At 51.1% G+C, this 15,328-nt stretch overlaps 1 protein-coding gene across 2 annotated transcripts in view; it reads left to right on the top strand.

The window, feature by feature from the left end:
• KIF6 (kinesin family member 6) overlaps positions 1 to 15,328 on the top strand; it is a 374,519-nt gene that overhangs the window by 337,639 nt on the left and 21,552 nt on the right. Inside the window, exon 20 of one of the 2 annotated variants that reach the window (XM_089690367.1) lies at positions 6,498 to 6,569. The exons of the other annotated variant lie outside the window; for it this stretch is intronic. Within the exon in view, the coding sequence (XP_089546493.1) occupies positions 6,498 to 6,569 (72 nt within the window). The remainder of the gene's footprint in view (positions 1 to 6,497; positions 6,570 to 15,328) is intronic. 2 annotated transcript variants of the gene reach the window in all.

A 15,328-nucleotide genomic window follows, 5' to 3' on the forward strand; every position in this document is an offset into this window, starting at 1 on the left:
AGTGATCTCACCACTGTCGGCCCTCGATCTCTGACGCTCCCGTGTCACTTCCGGTTTTGGTCACGTCACTTCCAGCTCTGGCCACATCACTTCTGGTTCTGGTCATGTTGCTTCCGGTTCTGGTCATGTCACTTCCGGTTCTGATCACGGCACTTCTGGTTCTGATCACGTCACTTCCGTTCACTGCACAGCCACGCCCTGACGCGTTTCGTCACTTCCGACTTAGTCATAGGGGATCCGCTATGCCAGGGGTAGGCAACCTGCGGCTCTCTAGCTGTTGTGGAACTACATTTCCCATGAGGCATTGCAAAGATTACAAGACTGACAGTTACAGCTATGACTTGCAGAGGCATGATGGAACTTGTAGTCCTGCGGCTCTCAGGTTGCCTACCCCTGCCCTATGCAAACCCACTAGGGTGGGATGAAAAGAGCTAAAGCAGATGGGGAAGAGGCAATACAATGCCTCCGCACATCTCTGAAAAGCTATCAGAGCATGGATCTCTTTCTGCGGCTCGGCAGTCCCCGTCATACATGTGAGCAAACACGTTAACTGATAAAAGAGTTTTGACTCGTGTTCAACCTCACTGCATACTGGACCCTCGAAAAAATGACTCTGCTAGGTTTAAGAAGGGGGGCAGGGAATGCAAATCAGCAGCACTGAGATACAGCAAGAAAAAGGGGAAAATTATATTTTATTAAAAAAGAAATCAATCGGAACGGGTCTTGTTGCCGCCCCCTCCTGTAGTTTTCTGTAGTGGGTGGAGCCTGCTGGGCCCCTCCCACAGCTCTGCTCTCTCTCCTTGTGCAGGGTGACTGGTCTGGTCTCTGCCTCTTCCTGTAGTTTTCTGTACTGGATGGAGCCTGCGGGGCCCCTCTGAAAGCTCTGCTTGATCTTCTTCTGCAGGGTGACTGGTCTTGTCTCTGCCCCCTCCTGTAGAGGGCGGAGTCTGCTGGGCCCCTCCCACGGCTCTGCTCGCTCTCCTTTTACAAGGTGATTGGTCTTGTCTCCGCCCCCTCCCTTAGTTTTCTGTAGTGGGTGGAGCCTGCTGGGCCCCTCCCACAGCTCTGCTCTCCTTGTGCAGGGTGACTGGTCTTGTCTCTGCCCCCTCCTGTAGAGGGTGGAGCCTGTTGGGCCCCTCCCACAGCTCTGCTCGCTCTTCTTGTGCAGGGTGACTGGTCTTATCTCTGCCCCCTCCTGTAGAGGGTGGAGCCTGCTGGGCCCCTCCCACAGCTCTGCTCTCCTTGTGCAGGATGACTGGTCTTGTCTCTGCCCCCTCCTGTAGAGGGTGGAGCCTGCTGGGCCCCTCCCACAGCTCTGCTCGCTCTTCTTGTGCAGGGTGACTGGTCTGTTCTCCGCCCCCTCCAGTAGAGGGTGGAGTCTGCTGGGCCCCTCCCACAGTTCTGCTTGCTCTCCTTGTGCAGGGTGACTGGTCTTGTCTCTGCCCCCTCCTGTAGAGGGTGGAGCCTGTTGGGCCCCTCCCACAGCTCTGCTCGCTCTTCTTGTGCAGGGTGACTGGTCTTATCTCTGCCCCCTCCTGTAGAGGGTGGAGCCTGCTGGGCCCCTCCCACAGCTCTGCTCTCCTTGTGCAGGATGACTGGTCTTGTCTCTGCCCCCTCCTGTAGAGGGTGGAGCCTGCTGGGCCCCTCCCACAGTTCTGCTTGCTCTTCTTGTGCAGGGTGACTGGTCTGTTCTCCGCCCCCTCCAGTAGAGGGTGGAGTCTGCTGGGCCCCTCCCACAGTTCTGCTTGCTCTCCTTGTGCAGGGTGACTGGTCTTGTTTCCGCCCCCTCCTGTAATTTTCTGTAGTGGGTGGGGCCTGCTGGGCCACACTCTGCTCTTTGCACAGGCAGAGCACAGTGATGAAGTCACTGCCCCCTTTACAAGGCAATATCTGGGTTTGCAAAGGCATTTGATGCTCACAAAGTGGATTTATATCCTTTTTAAAGGAAAGTCTGTGCCTGGAGTTCTGTTTAGGTTAGGGAATGCATCTGCTTTGATTCTCAGTGGTGTGGGGAAAGGTCCCCCCCCCCCCCCCCCCGTTGGCTCTTTATGACGATCTCTGAACCTCGTGGATCGATCTCTTTTCACCTTTCATCCTTCACTTGCACCCTTCTTCAACGTAGTACCATATGGAGAATGTAACCCTGACAGGGGCACCAGGACGCTCCCCCTCCCCCGCCATGTCCAAAACTAAAATACGGGTTTGCTGGGAACCAGAAATTGGGGCAGATACAGGGGCGGACTGACCATTTGGAAATTCAGTACTGCCCGAGGGCCCAGGGTCAGTAGGGGGCCCCATGAGATGCCCCTGGTACCTTTTTCATAGGCTTTTTTGAGTTTGGGCCAGGACACAGGGGCCCCATGATGCCCTATTTCCTGGGGGCCCCATGATCCCCTATTGTCTGGGGGCCCCATGAGTTGTCAGATAAAAGCAGTTTTTGTCCGCAGCCACCTGATTTTGGAGGTTTTTTTGTGCAAATGCGCTCTGTATGCGGCGCTCCATTTTCCATGTCTGGTCCCTGGTATTGTGGATGAATTCCTCCTCCGCACACACAGCCGCGTAGACACGCGGGAGCCGCTCTCGTCACCCCGAGCCGCGTGCCAGCGCAGAGACATCTTTATTTCCTCCTTCCCATACGCAGAGCCCACTGGAGGGACAGATTAGGGGTCTGCTTCTTCCATTACAGCGCAGCATGTCTGTTCACACCGGTCCCGGGACCTGAGGGGCCAGAGCCAGCCGCCCAACACTCCTCGGCGGTCAATTCACTTAACAGATGTGGAGGGGAAGCCGCATCAAACCCGAGCCGCCGGCTGCGTCTCTGGGAATTTCCCCGCGCGCTCTCCGCCGTGGTGTTAATTAGATGACATTTCAGAGCGCTCTTACTCTTTATCCCAATAATCCACCACATTCGGAGCCTGCCATTGTTTCCCCGAGTGTAGAATCGTCTAGAGCCGGCCACAGACACAACAAATGTTCATCGACATGAACTGCAGCTGAAGTTCCGTCTCCTTTGCCTTCTCTGGTTCCTTCCTGCCCCCATCACCAACATATTAATGACATTTTTAAATAAAACCTTTCTACTTTCATTACATACCTTATTTTTATACCCAATGATGCCATCACTGGGTCTCTGCGCTTTTCTATGCAATACAGGTGGATCATGGCTGGTGGGAGGGGCTGACCAGGCCTCTGTGCTTCTCTGTGCAATGCAGGCATATCATGGCTGGTGGCAGGGTGCTGAAAACATCACAGTGCCCTGCCTCTGTACCCCTCATCCCTAATCCAAGCAGTGGGCTGGTGCTTGGGAGGGGTTATACAAATATAGGGGCATATTCCATCTGGGAGAGCGGGTGTTACCATGCAGACTGCATTTGTATGACAGGTAAACGCCCACATGTGAGCCTCCGTGATTGACGGAACTGAAACCCAATGAAATGCGGGCAGGGGCAGTCAGGCCGGGGAGGATCGGGGTCTCCAGTATGACGATCACTTCGGATATATTACACAAGTCATGGGACCAATGAAAACCAGTTTTAAAAATGAATGAATACAATTTCAATTAATAAAATCGACCCAAGAGATACCTTCTTTCAGAGCAACAAAAGTCCCCCTTTTAACATCACAGCCCCCCCTTCACATCACAGCCCCCCTTCACATTACATCCCCCCCTTCACATTACAGCCCCCCTTCACATTACATCCCCCCCTTCACATTACAGCCCCCCTTCACATTACATCCCCCCCTTCACATTACAGCCCCCCTTCACATCACAGCCCCCCCTTCACATTACAGCTCCCCCTTCACATCACAGCCCCCCTTCACATTACATCCCCCCCTTCACATTACAGCCCCCCTTCACATTACAGCCCCCCCTTCACATCACAGCCCCCCCTTCACATTACATCCCCCTCTTCACATTACAGCCCCCCTTCACATTACATCCCCCCCTTCACATCACAGCTCCCCTTCACATTACATCCCCTCCTTCACATTACAGCCCCCCTTCACATTACAGCCCCCCCTTCACATTACAGCCCCCCCTTCACATCACAGCCCCCCTTCACATTACATCCCCCCCTTCACATTACAGCCCCCCTTCACATTACAGCCCCCCCTTCACATCACAGCCCCCCTTCACATTACATGCCCCCCTTCACATTACAGCCCCCCCTTCACATTACAGCCCCCCCATCACATTACAGCCCCCCTTCACATCACAGCCCCCCCTTCACATTACAGCTCCCCCTTCACATCACAGCCCCCCCTTCACATTACAGCTCCCCCTTCACATCACAGCCCCCCTTCACATCACAGCCCCCCCTTCACATTACATCCCCCCCTTCACATCACAGCCCCCCTTCACATTACAGCCCCCCCTTCACATTACAGCCCCCCCTTCACATCACAGCCCCCCCTTCACATCACAGCCCCCCCTTCACATCACAGCCCCTTTCCTTAATATCAGAACCCTCCCTTCACAGCAGTACTTGTCTACTTTACATTGAAGCCCCCTTCACATAGGAGCCCCCTTCTCATCACAGCCACCCTAATATCAGAACCACCCCCCCCCCCCCCCATAATATCACAGCCCCCCTTCACTTCACAAACCCTCTTTAATATCAGAGCCCCCTTTCACAGCGAAGCCCCCCTTCACATAGACATCCCCTTCTCATCACAGCCTCCCTTATATCAGAACCCCCCACCCCCATAATATCACAGCCCCCCTTCACTTCAGACACCCTCCTTAATATCAGAGCCCTCCCTTCACATCAGTACTTTACATCAGAGCCCCCCCCCCCCCCCCCGCATTCTTAATTCTTATCACAGCCCTCCCTTCACAGCAGTACTTTTCTACTTTACATCAGAGTCCCCTTTCACATTGAAGCCCCCCTTCACATAGGAGCCCCCTTCTCATCACAGCCACCCTAATATCAGAACACCCCCCCCCCCCATTATATCACAGCCCCCCTTCACTTCAGAAACCCTCCTTAATATCAGAGCCCTCCCTTCACAGCAGTACTTTACATCAGAGTCCCCTTTCACATTGAAGCCCCCTTCACATAGGAGCCCCCTTCTCATCACAGCCACCCTAATATCAGAACCCCCCCCACCCCCCCCCATTATATCACAGCCCCCCTTCACTTCAGAAACCCTCCTTAATATCAGAGCCCTCCCTTCACAGCAGTACTTTACATCAGAGTCCCCTTTCATATGGAAGCCCCCCTTCACATAGGAGCTCCCTTCTCATCGCAGCCACCCTAATATCAGAACCCCCCCCCCCCATAATATTACAGCCACCCTTCACTTCAGCAACCCTTCTTAATATCAGAGCCCTTCCTTTGCAGCAGAACTTTACATCAGAGCCTCCCCTTCCTATCACAGCCCTCCCTTAATATCAGAGCCCCCATTCACATTAGAACCCCCCCTTCACATCATAAACTCTCCTTAATATCAGAGCCCCCCCCCCCCCTCACATACTTTTCCACTTTACATCAGAAGTCCCCCCTTTACATTGGAGCCCCCCTTCTCATCACAGCCTCCTGTAATATCAGAGCCCCCCGTCAAATCAGGACCTCCCCTTCTCACCAGATTCCCCCTTTCACATTAGAGCCCCCCTACATATCAGAGGTCCTCCCATCACATCAGAGCCCCCCCCCCCTCCATCCATCACATAAGGTTCCCCCCATCATGTCTGAGCTTCCCCCTAATATCAAAGCCCTCCATTCACATCAGAGCCCCCCCTTCTCATCACAATATCACAACCCCCTTTCACATCAGAGGCCCCCTACATATAAGAGGTCCTCCCATCACATCAGAGCCCCCCCCCCCCATCCATCACATCAGATTTCCCCCTTCATGTCAGAGCTTCCCCCTAATATCAAAGCCCCCCTTTCACATCAGAGCCCCCCCCTTAATATCAGAGCCCCCCTTCTTATCAGGGCATTTAGTACACAGCTTGGACTGAGAAGGTGACAGTTATCACAGGCACAACTGTAACAACATGAGAGGAAAGCTGACAGCACCCCCCCCCCCCACTGAATACACTTTAAGAAGTTCATCCTTTGTAAAAAAAAAAACCCCAAAAAAAACCAATATTGCCGCAAACAAAAATGTGTTTTTTTTTCTTTTGCTTTGGAACTTGCAACTGTGATGATGGGTGCGATGGTCTGGCTCCTGCAGACTGTTCCGCCAGCTGCGGTCTGTGCTGACATACACAGTACATTATTATTCTATAGGAGCTCCTTGTCTGCCCTGGATGGTCTGATGTATATTAGAATGGAGGAGCTCTCCTGCCATCTACTGGCTGCGGTGAGGTAGTACAGCTGCACATTGGTGAGGAGCAGAGATATGGACAGTCTATTGCCAACAACGTGTTCTCCAGGATGGATTTCTGGTGTCACTGGTTTCATGTTATGGCTTTATCATGATGAAGTTGTTGCCTAGTTTTTTATTATGGAATACATCTATTTTTTAGTTACTGTATGTATGTTTTACAGTGCTTCAGACAACACAGATTTTATTGCCAGCAGCACAGCAAGCAGTGTACAGCGTCCAGCATCCACCCAGAGGTGAGGTCAGCCAGCAAACTCAGTGAATACTGCTACTGGGGGACTCCGCTCCTTCCTCTATAACTCTCCTCTCCTGAAATACTCTGCACTGCTGGAGGACTCCGCTCCTTCCTCTATAACTCTCCTCTCCTGAAATACTCTGCACTGCTGGAGGACTCCGCTCCTTCCTCTATAACTCTCCTCTCCTGAAATACTCTGCTCTGCTGGAGGACTCTGCCCCTTCCTCTATAACTCTCCTCTCCTGAAATACTCTGCTCTGCTGGAGGGCTCCGCTCCTTCCTCTATAACTCTCCTCTCCTGAAATACTCTGCGCTGCTGGGGGACTCCGCTCCTTCCTCTATAACTCTCCTCTCCTGAAATACTCTGCGCTGCTGGGGGACTCCGCTCCTTCCTCTATAACTCCTCTCCTGAAATACTCTGCACTGCTGGAGTACTCGGCTCCTTCCTCTATAACTCCTCTCCTGAAATACTTTGCACTGCTGGAGGACTCCGCTCCTTCCTCTATAACCCTCCTCTCCTGAAATACTTTGCACTGCTGGAGGACTCCGCTCCTTCCTCTATAACCCTCCTCTCCTGAAATACTCTGCACTGCTGGTGGACTCGGCTCCTTCCTCTATAACTCCTCTCCTGAAATACTCTGCTCTGCTGGAGGACTCCGCTCCTTCCTCTACAACTCCTCTCCTGAAATACTCTGCGCTGCTGGAGGACTCCGCTCCTTCCTCTATAACTCCTCTCCTGAAATACTCTGCACTGCTGGAGGACTCCGCTCCTTCCTCTATAACTCCTCTCCTGAAATACTCTGCACTGCTGGAGGACTCCGCTCCTTCCTCTATAAATGCCAGCAAATTTCCCCAGCATGCAGCCCTGCACTGCTCCAGGTCCTCCCGGACAGCTAACACCACTGTAAAGGTGCTCCTACCTGGACTGAACAGTGCTGATGGCGAGAAAGCAAAGACTCTGCTACTGAGGATAAGCGCCAGGAAAGTATCTTCACCAGCACCTTTCTATCGACATTGAGAAGGCTGATGGGGCGCCAATTCTCAATCATCGAAGGATCCTTACCTTTTGACAGAAGAATCACAGCTGAGTGCCTCATGGAAGGGGAAGAGTCCCCTCAGCGAGGCAGCTGTTAAAAATCTCTAACAAATGCGGGTCCAGAACTGACTTAAAGGCTTTGTAAATCTCAGCTGCCAAGCCATCCGGTCCAGGTGACGTTTTGATGGCTAGCTGCTCAACCGCCCTCATCACCTCTTCAACTCTGATCTCCTCTGTCAAATTCATCAATGGAACATCTCCAGCATTTAGACATGAAGTAGAGTCCAAAAAAGCCTTCCATCTTGCCTCGATCAAGCTCTTTCCTGCCAAGACGTTCACTATAAAAGGACCCGGGGCCGACTGACAACTCATGGGGCCCCTGGGCAATAGGGGATCATGGGGCCCCTGTGTCCTTTCCCAAACTCAAAAAAGCCTATGAAAAAGGTACCAGGGTCATCTCATGGGGCCCCCTACTGACCCCGGGCCCTCGGGCAGTGCCCGAGTTTCCAAATGGTCAGTCCGCCCCTGAAAGGACCCCACGACCTCCGGGATTCCTGACCTGGACTTTGTCAAGGAATCTGTACTGTCCTTAAGGCCAATGACCGTCTTAACAGCTACACCTTGTTTGCAGTTCTGGTAAGGGTCGGACGAGTGGTACTTCCCATAGTCCCTCTCCACAACCAAAGAGGCATGCCGATCATATTGACACTTCCTGAGGAGGAGTTTCACCTCAGAGATTGCCCCAGGATCTCCTCCTCTCGAGACAAGAATATCCAGCTTCCTCCACAACCTTTGCTAGGTCATGTGTCTACCAAACTGCTTTCTATTAGCTAGGCCCCTGAAGAATCCAGCGATCCTCCCTTTGGTCAGCCTTACTGATACAAAAGTCCACGATGGTCACCTGTGCCTGAAATAATTCCTCAAAGGATTGTCTAACATGTTCTTCCTCGAATCGAGTCGAATTCAATCTCCAGATGCCTTTGCCCCTCTGAGGGGAGTCTAAAGCATTCAAGACCACAGATAGCATACAGTGATCAGAGAACTCTACTGCCTGCACCACTGGGGGAGAGAAAGCAGAGGTCTCCTTTAAAAAAACCTATCTATCCTACTCTGGCTCTTACCTGGATGAAAGGTGCCCCCGGTGTTGTCTGGGAGGTGCTTAATATGCACATCCACAAGACCAGCATCCCTAACCATACTATTCAAAAAAACGCCATCATATCCCAGCTTGTCTTTGAAGTCCTTCCTGTCCTTGGGCCTAGTCACAGTATTACAGTCACCTCCAAAGACCACTTGCCGGGATGTAAAAAGAAATGGCTTGATCCTTGTAGAAAGGCCTTTCCTGTCCCACTTTGTGTGCGCCCCATAAACATGAATTAGGTGCAGGTCCTCCCACAAGGATGTCTAAGACCATACATCTCCCAATCTCCACCTCAATAACCCGCCGGACAGTTACCATGCCGGTTTTACACAACACCGCCACACCGCTGTAAGGCTCAGCCGGAAGACACCAGTAAGATGGACCAAACCTCCACTCTCTCTTGGCCATATGAATATCTGCTGTCAGGGATCGCCGCAGCGCTGGTCCCGGCGCAGGCGCAGTGAGCCGTCTCGCTCGGGGATGCGTGCACTAGGTCCTGGTCAGCCAGCCGCGGCGACGGAGCTCGCACATGCGCACTAGGGTCCGCGGGTGCGCGCCTGGCACCGATGACAGCGCAGAGCGCGGTATTTAAATCCCCCCTGAGCTGTCACTGGTTGCCGTATGGTCTCCCTGCATTCCTGTTCCTGTGTTTCGTGATTGTTGCTGACCAGATTACGCCTGACCTTGCTGATTTCTCCTGCTCTGACCCTTGGTTTACCTGACCTCGCTCCTGCATGCCCCCTTGTGGATCTGACCTCTTGTTGCTGACCTGGCGTGTGACCCGACCATTCTCTGCCCGCTGCTCTGTACCGCACCGACCCCACGGCTACCGACTCGGCTTGTCTGACTTTGCACTTGCTCATCCATCTGTCCATCCCGTCAGGATCTCCTGGCCTCCTCACATCAGGCTCTCACCCTGCAGGATCCTCTGGCGAGCTCCTCTACCACTGGTAGGTATACCTAGCAGCCGCGACCTGGTTTCAGTACTCTCCAAGTCCATCCCCACCATCAGGGGCCCTGGTGAACAAGTGAACCGGGACTTAGACTCCGCACTCTGGGGAAGCCTGACCAGTGGGCTGCTAGAGGTACCGCCAGGTGGTCCCTTACATCTGCCAAGGAGGTGAGCCTAGTCTCTTGCAAAAATAAAATTTCAGCATCTAATTGGCTGAACAAAAAGAAGGCCATAGAACGAGCTCTTACCGACTTAATGCTGGTGACATTTATTGAGGGGGGACCTCCATTTGGGTTATTGGGTGGATTGCTTCTTAGCGTCCCTCTGCTGCTCATCACCAGAAGCCTCTCTCTTTCTGGAGGCCTCCTCAAACTCCATTTTAGATTCTGAACTACATTCAGAAGAAGTGCCTGATGAGGAAATATCTAAATTGGAAAAACGGTTGGAGACAGGCACTGGAGCTTCCCCCTTCCCCACCGCCCGCCTCTTCTGCCTCACAACCTTCCTTCTCCCCTCTAGGTACTGCCAGCCAGGCTCAGAGATGCTCTCATCATCTCTTGCTTTTTGTTAGAATTCTTCACAGAAGACTTCTTTACAGAAGAACAAACATAAAAATTGCTACTTGAAATGATTAATGAATGAATGAACTCCCTACTACACAGAGTCCCCACAAACATGCATATACTATAATGCCCCGTGGGCTGGCAATTCTATATATATATATTAAAGTCTCAATAATTGTGCAAACATATAAAGGTTCAAATAACAATGAAAGTTCCAAAAAAAATCCCAAAGAAACCCCAATCCGCATCCAATGTGAGTAATAAGGGATACAGTAGTAAATCTTCTTATCCATGGCAATTTTCTGTGCGAAGTGCTCCAATCAGTGATCCTCCTCCAGAGCCCCACCCACCACAGATAACTGACCCCCTGGAATGGTCGGTCAAATTTTGCATGCGATGTTGCAGCGCTCTCCTGCAGGAAAGTTGGCCGTCTGTGTGGTCTTGACACCTCTATACGCTGATGGAAGACTCCATAGTGGAAACACCTCTAGATCAATCGTTTAGGACAAAACTCCTCCAGAACCTCCACAGTACTTCTCCACCACCGTAAAAACATCAAAGGGAAACTTCCATAGTGTAACAACAAATTTATTGGGTAAAAAACATTTAAAATTGCACTGAAATAAAAAAAACATGTGTATGGCAGTTTAAATCTCAGCAAAAAGCAATTCCTCCTCAGAGGACAAGTGTAGCGCTATCAAGCCCTGCCCTACGCGTTTCGTCATATGACGTCATCAGGAGCCTGGCTAGGGCACCCCACTTGATGTATATATATACCCCTAAGAAGTATGTGAACAATCGATCTTGAGTTGCGGCTGCCATTTTGTTGTAGTCCCGATCGCTGCCATTTTCCCGTAGTCAGTACTAATTGGTATAGAGCTAAGTTCCTGTTAACGGCTGCCGCCATTTTGGCAGCTAGGAGGATCAGGCTGAATTAGGATCCAAAGGGAGATACTGTGCTCACAAACTATGCTTATAACTTGGTACCTGTGTTCAGACCCCCAGCCCCAGCTTGGTATGAGGACCCCCTCCATACTGTGGGCGGTCGTCATGGTAACCAGACGACCGCCACAATGCGGTGGGCGTGTCACTACGGTCGCCATGATACTGTAGACAGTATACAAAGCAATCCCATATCCTGATTCTATTAGAATGATGGGCCCTAAAACCGGCCAAACAAAAGGTGGGAGGCATTTATAACTGAGAAAAAGGGAGGCTAACAACTAGTTAATATACTAAAAATATTATAAATGAAAGGTTAGTGCAATTCATTATAACAAATTTAAAAACTCGGCGGCCATGTTTCCAGAGCCTCAAGCTTGTGACACTGACTGACATTGATACTACTGGTATGCAAACTCCATACTCAAAATAGGGTGAATATAGACCACCCTGTTCTAAGCGCCGTGTAAGCCCACCTTTACAAAAGCAAGGGGGTAATTAGAACCCAGTACAGTATAATCCACATCCTGCCTGAGGTACAGGCCATAAAGTGACTAAATAGATAGGAAAATGGGGATATACCTACTGGTCCCACCTCTTCCATAAATCCAGGGGGATAATCCGCATCCATTGGTGCTCTCTATACGTGTATATGTCTAATACTAAACACAGCCAAAAATGGACCCAATGTGACCATGGGAATACCCCCCCCCCCCTCCACAGTAGATAACAATGTTACATAACCTGAGCCCCAAAAAACCATGCAGAGGTAAAGGAATGAAAGGAACCTGGGCTCCCATACCTAGTAGTTGGAAATGTAGCAATTAAGGTCTATATCTATGTTAACCACTTCCCGTCAGGCCGCTGTATATAAACTGCTGGATGGTGGCAGTGCAGGGGCGGGTTGCCGTTCATAAACATTTTGGATTGTGCTCGCTCCTTGGGAGCGCGCGGCACCGCGATCTGTTGCTGCACGGGACCTTTGTGTGAGGTCCCGATCATGTGATCACTGATTGGCCAATCAGTGATCACATGAATAGGTGTGAGCAAGATGTCACTTCTGACATCATTGCTTACTACATGTGAAATCTGTGAATGATCACAGAGATCACATGATACAGGGCTATTCACAACAGCCTTGTACCATGTGACAAGCTGTGACCAATCACAGCTCACACAGTATTTCTCAATGGCTGAAGGAATGCAGCCAGAGAGAAGGAGAAATGATTGTACAGCCTTTATGGGTGTAAAAGCAATCAGTGTACAAAAAAAAAAAAATCTTCATCACCCCCCACAAGTAGTACAGTGTCACCATGGTGACACTGTACTGCTTGGGGGGACAGTATGTAAAAAAAAAAATGTAAAAACAAATTTAGAAAATTTTTTGGTTATAAACTAATTCAGGTTATTTTTTTTACTAAAAAGATAACTGAATAAATTTTGGCCAAGATTTATGAAGAAAGATTGTTTATTTGCCAAACTGTATAAGAAAAACAATTTTTTTCAACATTTTTGGTCTTTTTCATTTACATAGCAAAAAAAAAATAAAAATCTCAGTGGTGAGTAAATACCACCAAAATAAAGTTTTATCTGTCTCAAAAAAATGCCAATTGCTATTCACAGTACAGTGTTGCATGACCGCACAATTGTCATTCAAAGTAACCGCGCTGAAAGCTGAAAATTGGCCTGGACTGGAAGGGGGGGAAAGTGTCCGGACTGGAAGGGGGTGAAAGTGTCCGTACTGGAAGGGGGGGAAAGTGTCCGGACTGGAAGGGGGTGAAAGCGTCCGTACTGGAAGGGGGTGAAAGTGTCCGGACTGGAAGGGGTGAAAGTGTCCGGACTGGAAGGGGGGGAAAGTGTCCGGACTGGAAGGGGGTGAAAGTGTCCGGACTGGAAGGGGGGGGAAAGCGTCCGGACTGGAAGGGGGGGGGGAAGTGTCCGGACTGGAAGGGGGGGAAAGTGTCCGGACTGGAAGGGGGGGAAAGTGTCCGGACTGGAAGGGGGGGAAGTGTCCGGACTGGAAGGGGGGGGAAGTGTCCGGACTGGAAGGGGGGGAAAGTGTCCGGACTGGAAAGGGGGTAAAAGTGTCCGGACTGGAAGGGGGGAAAGTGTCCCGACTGGAAGGGGGGGAAAGTGTCCGGACTGGAAGGGGGTGAAAGTGTCTGGACTGGAAGGGGGGGAAAGTGTCCGGACTGGAAGGGGGTGAAAGTGTCCCGACTGGAAGGGGGGGAAAGTGTCCCGACTGGAAGGGGGTGAAAGTGTCCGGACTGGAAGGGGGGAAAGCGTCCCGACTGGAAGGGGGGAAAGCGTCCGGACTGGAAGGGGGGGAAAGTGTCCGGACTGGAAGGGGGTAAAAGTGTCCGGACTGGAAGGGGGTAAAAGTGTCCGGACTGGAAGGGGGGTGAAAGCGTCCGGACTGGAAGGGGGGTGAAAGCGTCCGGACTGGAAGGGGGTGAAAGCGTCCGGACTGGATGGGGGTGAGAGCGTCCGGACTGGATGGGGGTGAAAGTGTCCGGCCTAGAAGGGGGTGAAAGCGTCCGGACTGGAAGGGGGGGGGAAGCGTCCGGACTGGAAGGGGGGGAAAGTGTCCGGACTGGAAGGGGGGGAAAGTGTCCGGACTGGAAGGGGGGGAAAGCGTCGAAGTGGTTAAAGACCTCTAGATCCAGATAACTAATGCTATGGTAGTTCCAATTGCCACTAAAAGAAAATATTGTACTTGTTCTTGTTTATTACTTCAAAGAAGGATTCCAGTGATTCCACACTACCTTCCCAAAGAAGGAAGATGTCGTCTATATAGCGTTGATAGACTATTAATTCCGAACGTACCCTAGACTATATTTCCTCTTCCTCCCACTTATTCATGAATATATTAGAAACACTGGGTGCATACTTTGCCCCCATGGCTGCTCCTTTAGTTTGCACATAATATTCCCCTTGATAGCAAAAATAATTGCTTTCCATTGTCATCGTCAATCCATCCGCTATAAATCTTATCTGATCCTCCTTCAGATTTGATTGTGTCTGCAAAGCCCAATCAGAACTATCCAATCCGTCCTGTTGCCCAGTACTGGTATATAGTGAATTCACATCAATAGTAGCTAGGATGCACCGACTCACATCCTGTAAGCTATCTATTAGGGCTCGTTCACACTAGGCTGTTTTGCCAACGCTTGCCAAACGCCCCTATAGCGTTTGGCAAGTGTTGGTCCGGCGTTTGCGGAGCGTTATTAACGCTCGGCAAACGCTCCGCAAACGCCGCATACGCGGTTTAGCGGCGGTTGCTAGGCGTTTGCCGAGCGTTAATAACGCCCCACAAACGCCTATAATGCAGTTTGAGTGGTGTTACCGCTCCACAAACGCCCCGCAACCGCATTGCAACCGCACCGCAAACGCCGGCCGGGCGTTTGCGGAGCGGCACCATAGACGAGAATAGGAGGCTTCAAAGCCTCCTGACTCGTCCAGAGGCGTCCGTTTTGCCGTGACGCAACGCGACGCGATGCAAACGCTCCCGTTAGAACAGCACCATGTGCTGTAATGTGCAGAATTGGCAGAAACGTTCGGGAAGCGGTAAAAACGCTTCCCAAACGCCTCTCTGCCGCCTGCACACAAGGCTAGTGTGAACGTAGCCTTAAGGATATTAACTGTTTGATATCTCTCAAATGTGATTGGCCCTTAGCGGCCAGAGGTTGTAGAAATGTGTCAATATACTCAACAGCCTCGAAAAAAGGGAATTAGTCCCACTGACTATGGGTCTCCCGGGGGGGGGGGTTGGTTGCATTTTTGTGTAATAACTAACTGGAGTCTTCGCTGCTTCCAGGACACGATACCGAGCCTCTCGCTTGTTAAGAATCCCTCTGTCCTTGGCCTTCTTCACCAAACGTGTTAAGTTATGCTCATAGCTCTTTTTGGGGTTCCGTCTCAGTTTTTTGGATGTATCCTTCACGCTCAATAATATTCCCATCTCTTCTTCATAATCAGATTTAGACAAGATAACTAATCCCCCTCCTTTATCTTCCAGACTAATTACAAAATGTTTTCTACTCTCTGTTTAACCCCCCCGGCGGTATTCCTGAGTGTAGCTCGGGGTAAAGTTTCAGCACCACAAGCGGTAACCCCCCCGAGCTAC

The sequence above is a fragment of the Staurois parvus genome, unplaced genomic scaffold (assembly GCF_062004578.1).
Source record: "Staurois parvus isolate SC_StPar_1 unplaced genomic scaffold, SC_StPar_1.0 ptg000529l, whole genome shotgun sequence".
NCBI classification, from domain to species: Eukaryota; Metazoa; Chordata; class Amphibia; order Anura; family Ranidae; genus Staurois; species Staurois parvus.